We start from the raw sequence: 9,520 nt of genomic DNA, 5'->3' as shown, positions 1-9,520 counted from the left end.
CGCGATTCCTTCAGCCCGCCTTCTCCTAACTAGCTCTTGGAGGGTGTGATGCAACTCAGGAACACCATGGTCCTTGCCTTCAGTGACCTCATGTCTAGCATGGGGACAGACTAGACTCCCATGTGAGTAACCCATGGGAGGCAGGCTAGCATCAGGTGAGGGGTGGCCTTCGAAGTCCAACTGACGGCTTGGATTTTCATCCCACCCCACCACTTAACGGATGTTTGACATTGGGCAAGTTATTTCACCTCCCAGTATACCAGTTCCCACACGTCTAAACTGAGTCTCTTTTTTTCTTAAAAGGTTGCTCTGAGAAATAAATAAGATGCTTAGTACAGTGCCTGGTACACAGTAATCTATGAATATCGAACTTTTGGGAAAGTAGCCAGGCTGTGGTTGTACCAATCAAACAGGGACCCATGGGCTCTGGGCCTGTGGGATTTGAAGTCTTCACGAATGAAAGGCGGAGACTGAAGGATGGGCAGTACCTCCTGGCAGAGCTGGAGGAAGGTATTCTGGGGCGTGGAAAGGTAAATTTAAACGCAGAGTGGAAATCGGAGGCATATTTGGGGCATGGCAAATCGCGCCCTGTGGCTGGAAGGTCACGTTCATTGGCAAGGGGAGGAAAGGCCTTTGAGGGATGTATGCAGGCAGCCTTCTGGCACAGACGAAGGAGGTTCAAGTCCTCTCCGTGGACGTGAGCTCCAAAGCGGAAGTCACAGGTCCACCATAGGACCACTGTTGAGGTTAGGCATGGCCGGAAAGGAGCTCCCTTCCCCGCTATCCTCCTGCCTTCTTCAGCATGGGCCTCCTCCCAAGGCTTGGCCACTCCCAGCATCCAGCACCCCCACCTCTCAGCTGGGTTGGGAGGCAGGCGGAGGCTTTTCGTGGGGGCTGTGCCTGGTGGGCGGTTTTCCCAGAGCAGGGAGCAAACAGGACTGAGTTGGCGCCAGCTTCCTCGGATGTAGACATTGCTGGCTGGATGACCAGCCACAGCCAGCTAGCTTGAGTCCAAGGCCTCCTCAGGCACTGTGTTTCTGCTCTGTGGGCTGCAGCCCCAGTGGGGTGGCATGTCACAGAGGAAGGCCAGAGGGCCACCAGCCATGCCAGGGGTGGGGCATAGCCAGACTCAGGCCAAAGCACGGTTGCTGCCAGGCGCTGACAGGAAGAGGAGCCGCCTCAGCAGGACAAGGCAGGACCCGTGGGAAGAAAGAAGCTGGAGCAACCAGAGATGGAGCAGAACTACCCCTGGCCCTCGAGGGACCAGGGCTGGGGGCCTGGCTCTTGGCAGGGTAAGGAAATCCTGCATCTGCAGAGGGGTCCAGGGGAGGAAGGGGTCGGAAGGTGGGGAGATGCCACCTCTGATGGCACAGCCTCACTCAGTATTACCATTCCTGCCCAAGAGAGGGGACACTGGCCCCATAGACTCCAAGGCATCATGCTTTGGGTAGATGGGATAGATCAGAGCTGGTCTTAACCAGAGTGCAGCTCAGAGAGCTGCACTAACTCACTTCTCTTGAGGAAACCAAGGCCGAGAAGAGGGATGTGAATTTCCCAAGGTCACTGAGCAGCAGCCAGTGGTAGGACTGGGACTTCAGCCTGTGTGCTTTGACCCCTGGTTCTGTGTCTTTCCTCTTTCCCACAGCAGCCTCGTCGTCTCAGGACCTGGCTAGGTCAAGGGTCAGCCCTCCCAAACAGGGTGTGGCTCTGAACTCCCCCTGGCCCCAGCACACCCTGATAAGCAGGATTCAGATTGGGCATGGGACAGGACAAAGGCTCTGAGGAGGCATGAGTGGAGTAGTAGAGAGAACACAGGACTCTGGGTTCTGAGCCAAGCTCTGCCATCCTGCAGCCATCTGACCCCTGGCCAGGCCTTCCCCCAACTTCCTCAGCTGTGAAACGCGGCAGGGCTGAAGATGACATAGGTGGGCAGAGGCCCTCTGGTGCCTACTGCTAGACACCCTTCTACTCTGGTGGGAGACCTTCTGCTCAAATGCTCTCAGAAGTCGGGGCAGTTGGGAGTCCAGGTCACGCGCACTCACTGGGGCCCTCTGTGCAGAGCGAGGCCAGTCCTGAGAATGCCGCGCGGGAGCGGAGCCGGGTCAGGACGCTGCGCCAGGCCTTCTTGGCCTTGCAGGCTGCTCTGCCTGCCGTGCCACCCGACACCAAGCTCTCCAAGTTGGATGTGCTTGTGCTCGCCGCCAGCTACATAGCCCACCTCACTCGCACACTCGGCCACGAGTTGCCTGGCCCTGCCTGGCCGCCCTTCCTGCGTGGACTCCGCTACTTGCACCCTCTCAAGGTAAGTCACAAGCCCTGGGACTTGAGAGGCGGATCTTAATGCCCAGGGCCTTGGAGAAAGGGATTGGAATGAGGGGGACATTGGACTTGGGCCCCCTGCCCTGTGCAGAACTGACATCGGGGCCAATTTCTCCTGCTGTCTCAGAGGGAGAGGAGCCAAGGCTGACCCTTGGGGCTGCGCTGACCCTGGGTTTCTCATGGGAGTGTGGCTGGAAATGGCTTCATGGGAATGCACCTCCTTGAAGAGGAGGGAAAGACTCTGGGGTTCTTAGAGTCACAGGGAAAAAAGGAGCAGGTTCCAAGTCTGGGGCCTGGGAAAGGAAATTGTACCAAGGAGAGTCCTAGATCCCCATGCAGCTTCAGCCCATTGTGCCTGCCTTGGTGCTTTCTAGGCTTCTGTTGCAAGAGAGGTCTGTCCTCCAGGAGAACAACGGTCTGAGGGACCGTCATTCTAGAAGCAACCAAGCTGGGGGAGTTAGCAGGGAGCAGTACAGGGAAGGCGTGCACCACTTGCCAGACTGCAATCTAGCTTTTCTCAACCTCAGTTTTATTACACGTAAAATAGAAGCTAACATGAGCCTTACTTCTCTTCCAGAGTAGAAAATGGAAAGTCTAATGAACATTAATCATCTTTGCAATAACAGCTAACAGTTGAGTGCTAAAGATAGGCCAGGAGCTGGGTTAAGTATGTTAGTGTATTTTTGTCTTTTAATCCATGCAAAAACCAAATGAGGATTACTTTACAGATGAGGAAACTGAAGCTTAGGGAGGCTATGAGGCTGAAAGCGGTTTGAACTCAGGGGTGTCTGACTTCAGACCCTAAGCTCATAGCCACTAAACAGACTCCAGGGACAGCGCCATAAGGAGCTGGTTGAAGAGTGCACTGTGTTAAAAAGGAAGGGTCATCTTTGCCCTCTGAGGATAACATTGCAGTGGTATCAACTTTTTTATTTTATTATTTATTTATATATGTACTATTATTTTTTTGAGACAGAGTTTCACTCTGTCGCCCAGGCTGGAGTGCAGTGGCGCAATCTTGGCTCACCGCAACCTCCACCTCCCGGTTCAAGTGATTCTCCTCCCTCAGCCTCCCGACTAGGTGGGATTATAGGCGTGCACCACCATGCCTGGCTAATTTTTCTATTTTTAGTAGAGACAGGGTTTCACCAATTTGGCCAGGTTGGTCTCAAACTCCCGACCTCAGGTGATCCACCCACTACGGCCTCCCAAAGTGCTGGGATTACAGGTGTGAGCCACCGCACCCAACTATTTATTTATTTACTTATTGTTGAGACAGGGTCTCACTGTCGCCCATGCTGGAGTGCAGTAGCGCAATCATAGCTTACTGTACCCTCAAACTCCTGGGCTCAAGGAATCCTCCCACCTCAGCTTCCCCAGTAGCTGGGACTACAGGCTTATGCCACCACACCTGGCTTTTTTTTTTTTTTTCTTTTTTTGTTGTAGAGACGGGGTGTCACTTTGTTCCACAGGCTTGTCTCAAACTCTAAGCTCAAGTGATCCTCTCACCTCTCAACTTTATTTTTATGATACTTTTCACCACCTCTTTCCCCTAAATGTCATAGTTCTGAAATGTCTTAAAACTTGGTTTTTTTCTTCAATGCAAATATAGCTAAAATGTATAAATTTGAGACTAAGTGGGAAACTCTGAAATGTCAGTGGTGGTGCAGGGTCCTGGGATGATATAGCAGTTTCCTTCGCTGTAAAATAGTGACCAAGGCAAGGCCCTTGCTTGTAGTAGTAGGTGATCAACAGCTATGCTGAAGAATGAACCAATGAGGGCCCGGTTAGGTCCAGCACTCCAGCACTCCAGCACATCCACAGGGTGGGGCAGTTGGCCAGGAAGCAGCTCCCTCAGCCCCCAGGTGGAGAGGTTGTGAACAGGAGGGCGACCTCAGGGCACTCAACCTGGTGTATTCTGGGACTGCTCATGCTCCTGCTGGAAAGATGGGCAATCCTTGGAGGACCCAGCTTGGAGTTTTTCCTGGCTCTGCTGCTCTGCCCATTGCTCAGCCTCTGGCTGTTGCCAGCTCTGCCCAGGCCAGCTGATCTTCTGTCCACCTCCCTCCCAACAGAGCGCTGCTCTTCTTGGGGCCCTCTCCCTCCTCAGATGGCTCCTCCTGTGTCTCTCATCCAGGCTCTGGGTGATCAGGAGAATGTGTGGGGCTGTACATGATGATGACCCTGATCAGAGCAGTGATGGCTGGGGAAGGTGTCAGGGAGGGATGCTGGAGAAGGCTGGGTTTTGGGTGTCAAGGATCCTGGACCACGAAGGGCTGCAATAGCAGCATTTCTCACTTCCCAATCTGTGTCTTGCAGAAGTGGCCGATGCGATCTCGTCTCTATGCTGGAGGCCTGGGGTACTCCGATCTTGACTCCACCACAGCCAGCACCCCCAGCCAAAGAACAAGAGATGCAGAGGTGGGGTCCCAAGTCCCTGGAGAGGCAGATGCTCTCCTTTCCACCACACCACTCTCACCAGCTCTTGGTGACAAATAATTATCACACTCGCCCTTTTCTCCTAGACTGTGACTCATGCTTAGGGACCTGGATTTTCTACCAGCCCCCAGATTCTCAGCCATCAGACTTGACTCAGACTCAGCTCCCAAGTTCCAGCATGCAGACCAAGAGAAGCAGTAGCACTTCTGTGATGGACAGTACCCAGAGGGGCACAGGTTGGAGAGCCTCCTCCTTGGTCCCCAGGAGGGGACTTCCCCATGGCTCTTCTGTGACAGCTACTGGGAAGTGGGAGAGAAAGAGGTATAATTGGGCTCAAAGTTGAGCTAGGGAACCACCCTAGCTTTCTTCCCCTAAGGTTTCTACAAACCCTCTGCAGATAGCAAAAAGGCAGGTGCAGAGGGAGGGGCCTGGGATGGCACCAGCCCCAGGTGCTGATGGGAAAGCCAGGTGGCCGGATAGGCTCCTGGTAGCTGCAAGTGTAAACAGATCTGGGCTGGGTCACACAGCCAGAGGGGAAACTGAAGAAGGAAATGTGCTTTCTAACTGCATCATGAGATGCTTACCTGATGTTAGAGAGATAGTGAGGAATTCAGGATTCCTCCCTCTGTAGTATGGGCCTTTCCAGAAGCTGCCCCTCACCACTACATTTTCTCTCTCTCTCGGCTCCTGCACTCTTCCACTCTTTTCTTTTCTTCTTCTTTTTATGTAGAGATGGGGGTCTTGATATGTTGCCCAGGCTGGCCTCGAACCCCTGGCCTCAAGTGATCCTCCCACCTCAGCCTCCTAAAGTGCTGGGATTACAGGCATGAGCCACCATGCCCAGCCCCACTGTTTTCTTGACATGAGTTATATCTACAGGTTAAGCCATACATCTTGCATTGCTTACATTCCAGTTTCCAGAGAAACTTTTAGATAGTCCCAGATGCCTAGTTTGAGATCTTAACCAGAAGCAATTCTACCTTAATTGAACCAAGAAGCAACTTATGGCCTTAAATATGAAGGATATTGACAGAATCAATTACATCCTTGAAGGACCTTAAGAGAAGATCAGGTATATAGGGGGTGATCATTACAGTCTTCTCTTTCCATTATGTTAGAAACCTGCCCTCAAGCGAAAACAAGATAGGCCTGCCTTCAACTGCTCAACCACTCAATTGGCTCCTTGTAAAATTTGTGTTCGAGGCTTCCCTGGCTCTGGAGTTATTTCTATAGTCTATTAGCTCCCTAGGGCCGGCTCTGCCTCATGGAGATCGTCCTTGGGGGCTTTCTCTAAGTCCTGCCATGGGGTGCCAGAAATGTGATATAGCTTCAGTGAAACTCATCTCTGGCCCTAAAGAAATAACTTGAGGACTAATCATAGAATCTACACACACTGAAAATAACTTTCCAGATCAGATATAGCCTCAAACCTGGCACCTGAAGTCCAGATGGAACAAATTACCTTTCGGTTAAATTTCAGCCCTTCAGAGTGGGAGGGGACGGGCGTGACCAACTAGAGTCCCAACAAGGTTATCCTTAGACACACACCATTGTTGTCATCATGAATGTAAGTGAGCTCTGGGCAGGCTGGGAATGGTTGGGGTCTGGGTTCTGGCATGACAGGACCCTGTACCTCCACAGGGCTGGCCAGGGCAGAGCTGAAATAGGGCTGGGGGTGCGACTGAGCCAGTTGTGGTAGAGGTAGAAAAAGAGACACAGAACATCCCAGCCCCGAGCTGCCTGGGATGTGGGAGAACAGCTGGAATGTGGCCGGGAGCCATGGGGAGAAGGCCTCGGCCAAGGCTGAACTCGTAAATCTGCCTTGAACCACGTCTCTGCAGAGGGACCCTGAAGAGCTTGTGCAGAGCTGATGTGGGCAGCTGGACAGGGCCAGGCAGGGGCAGAGGCCAGGTGTGGGAGGGCATGAGCACAGTGTTCTTCACAAGACCATAAAAGTCCATCTAGAATGTACTATTTTTAAAGCCAAACAGCAGTATCTTCCTGGCTGAGTTCACGGGAGTGGTAGGAAGAGAAGCAGATACATTTCCTCCTCAGTTGGTGGCACACTTTCCTGGGGATGAAGGGAAATTGGCTTGGGGTGTGTGTCGGGGTCCTCTGGATAGCATGGAGCTTCTCCTGATAATAGAGTAGACTTTGGGTTGGAGCTTGCCCCACCCTGTCCTGCTCAGACTCAGGCCTTTGCCTAGTAACATTAGAGCCCTCAGGGGTGACCGCATGGCCCTGGTGTAGACAAGGAGGGCACAGGAAGGATGACGCAGGTGGAGGGCTGCAGGAGGCAGGTCCCATCACTACAAGTTTCTCAGGGTGTCTTGGGCCCTTTCCAGGCAAAGCTGTTCTCCTTTGTGCCCAGGACAGTCATGGGGGGCGGGGCAGAGGCCATCTCCTCCAGCCACAGAGACCCAGCTCCGTCAGGCCAGCAAGCAAAGGGGCCTGGCAGGGGGCAGGGTGAGCCAAGGGAAGGCCTAGGGGATGGATGGGAATAACCAGAGGATGGACTGGGCCCTCCCTCCCTGACAAGCACAGTAATGCCCTTGAGACATGTCAGGACTTGGATGCGTGAATGAACCAGAACCAGGAGTAACCCCCTTTGTCTCTGCAGTGAGAAAGAAAAACACAGCCAGGCTCGGTGGCTCATGCCTGTAATCCCAGCACTTTGGGGGGCCGAGGCGGGCGGATCATGAGGTCAGCAGTTCGAGACCAGCCTCGCCAACATGATGAAACCCCTTCTTTACTAAAAATACAAAAAGTAGCCAGATGTCGTGGTGGGCACCTGTAATCCTAGCTACTTGGGAGGCTGAGGCAGGAGAATTGCTTGAACCCAGGAGGTGGAGGTTGCAGTGAGCCAAGATCATGCCACTGCACTCCGGCCTGGGCGACAGAGCAAGACCCCATCTCGGGGAAAAAAAAATGAAAGAAAAAAAAAGAAAAGAAATAAAAGAAAATATGGATGAAAACATTTGAGCATGGATGACAAATGACACTAGGGTGGCCTGGCTCAGGAACTGGAGGCTCAGCTGCTCCATAGGGGGCTGGCCTGGCCCACCTGGTCTTCCTGCACCACCTGCCCCATCTCCAGGACTTGGGATTGGGATGGAGGTAGAGGTGGGGAACAAGACTTCCCTGCTGGCTCCCTCCACAGAGCATGTGCTTTCTGAGGAACAGGATGGCAGGGTGGAGGCTTAGATGGGGCTGTGGGGCTGGGTGTGGTGGCTGATGCCTGTAATCCCAGCACTTTGGGAGGCCGGGGTGGGGGGTGGATCATCTGAGGTCAGGAGTTCAAGACCAGCCTGACCAACATGGTGAAACCCTGTCTCTACTAAAAATACGAAATTAGCTGGGCATGGTGGCACATGCCTATAACCCCAGCTACTTGGGAGGCTGAGGCAGGAGAATTGCTTGATCCCAGGAGGTGGAGTTTGCAGTGAGCTGAGATTGTGCCATTGCACTCCAGCCTGGGCAGCAAGAGTAAAACTCCGTCTAAAAAAAAAAAAAAAAAAAATGGGGCTGTGGGAGAAGCAGAGCTGGCCCAGTGATTTCTTTTTTTTTGTTTTTTGAGACGGAGTCTCACTCTGTCACCGAGGCTGGAGTGCAGTGGCGTGATCTCGGCTCACTGCAAGCTCCGCCTCCTGGGTTCACGCGATTCTCCTGCCTCAGCCTCCCGAGCAGCTGGGACTACAGGCACCCGCCAACACGCCCGGCTTTTTTTTTTTTTTTTTTTTTTTTTGTATTTTTAGTAGAGACGGGGTTTCACCATGTTGGCCAAGATGGTCTCGATCTCCTGACCTCGTGATCCGCCCGCCTCGGCTTCCCAAAGTGCTGGGATTACAGGCATAAGCCACCGCGCCCGGCTGGCCCAGTGATTTCTAAGTAATACAGTGGACACTGGATTTTACCAAATTGGGAACTAGAGAAGTAGAGGATCTAGCCTTCTCTGAGACTCCTTTTCTCTTCCTCTGGGAGGAGCCTGGCTAGGGTGAGTCAGATGGCACTGTCCTCTCCCTTTTGTGGCATGAGCCCTAAACCCAGGGCCCCTAAAAGCTTATTCTATTCTAGATCAAGGTAGGCAAACTATGGCCAGTGGGCCAAACCCAGCCCCCCATGTATTTTTGTAAATAAAGTTTTATTGGAACACATCCACACCCATGTGTTTACGTGTTATTTATGGTTGCCTTCCTGATAGCATTGCAGAGTCAAATAGCTGCACTAGAGACTGAAAAGCCTAAAATATTTACTCTCTGGTCCTTAACAGAAGTTTGCTAACTCCTGCTCCAGCTCAGAGGTATTCAAAGTATGGTCTAGGAACCCTGGGGGTCTCCGAGGCCCTTAAGGTGGTCTAAGTAGCCAAAACTACTTTGATAGTTTTATATTTTTAGGCCACACATGGTGGCTCGCACCTGTAATCCAGCACTTCGGAAGGTGGAGGCAGGTGGATCTCTTGAGACCAGGAGTTGAAAACCAGCCTAGGCAACGTGGCAAAACCCCGTCTCTACTAAAAATACAAAAATTGGCCAGGTGTGGTGGCAGCTGTAATCCCAGATACTTGGGAAGGTGAGGCATGAGAATCGCTTGAACCTGGGAGGCAGAGGTTACAGTGAGCCAAGATGGCACCACTGCACTCTAGCCTGGGTGACAGAGTGAGACTCCGTCCCAAAAAAACAAAACAAGGTGGGCATGGTGGCTCACGCCTGTAATCCCAGCACTTTGGGAGACTGAGGAGGGTGGATCATTTGAGGTCAGGAGT

At 52.6% G+C, this 9,520-nt stretch overlaps 1 protein-coding gene across 2 annotated transcripts; it reads left to right on the top strand.

The window, feature by feature from the left end:
- The first annotated feature begins 940 nt into the window (after positions 1-940).
- Positions 941-8,918, top strand: TCF23 (transcription factor 23). 2 transcript variants are annotated; one of them, XM_055377626.2, is made up of 4 exons: positions 967-1,292; positions 2,060-2,302; positions 4,639-4,740; positions 4,845-8,003. In XM_055377626.2, the coding sequence occupies exons 1-4, from the start codon at positions 1,071-1,073 to the stop codon at positions 4,860-4,862; spliced, it is 585 nt and encodes a 194-aa protein (XP_055233601.2). In that variant the 5' UTR covers positions 967-1,070; the 3' UTR covers positions 4,863-8,003. The 2 variants fall into 2 exon arrangements, with proteins under 2 accessions (XP_004029033.3, XP_055233601.2); XM_004028984.4 differs by having other exon boundaries at positions 941-1,292; positions 4,639-8,918.
- Positions 8,919-9,520: the final 602 nt, after the last annotated feature.

Source organism: Gorilla gorilla, chromosome 12 (genome assembly GCF_029281585.2).
Source record: "Gorilla gorilla gorilla isolate KB3781 chromosome 12, NHGRI_mGorGor1-v2.1_pri, whole genome shotgun sequence".
NCBI classification, from domain to species: domain Eukaryota; kingdom Metazoa; phylum Chordata; class Mammalia; order Primates; family Hominidae; genus Gorilla; species Gorilla gorilla.
Note: the sequence above shows the minus strand (reverse complement) of the source record. Positions and strands in the feature narration are given on the sequence as shown.

Coding starts and splice junctions, on each gene's coding strand:
- TCF23 (XM_004028984.4), top strand. CDS start 1,071: ATGTCACAGAGGAAGGCCAGAGGGCCACCAGCCATGCCAGGGGTGGGG. Junction 1,293..2,059: donor GGGGCCTGGCTCTTGGCAGG/GTAAGGAAATCC, acceptor CCCTCTGTGCAG/AGCGAGGCCAGTCCTGAGAA. Junction 2,303..4,638: donor GCTACTTGCACCCTCTCAAG/GTAAGTCACAAG, acceptor TGTGTCTTGCAG/AAGTGGCCGATGCGATCTCG.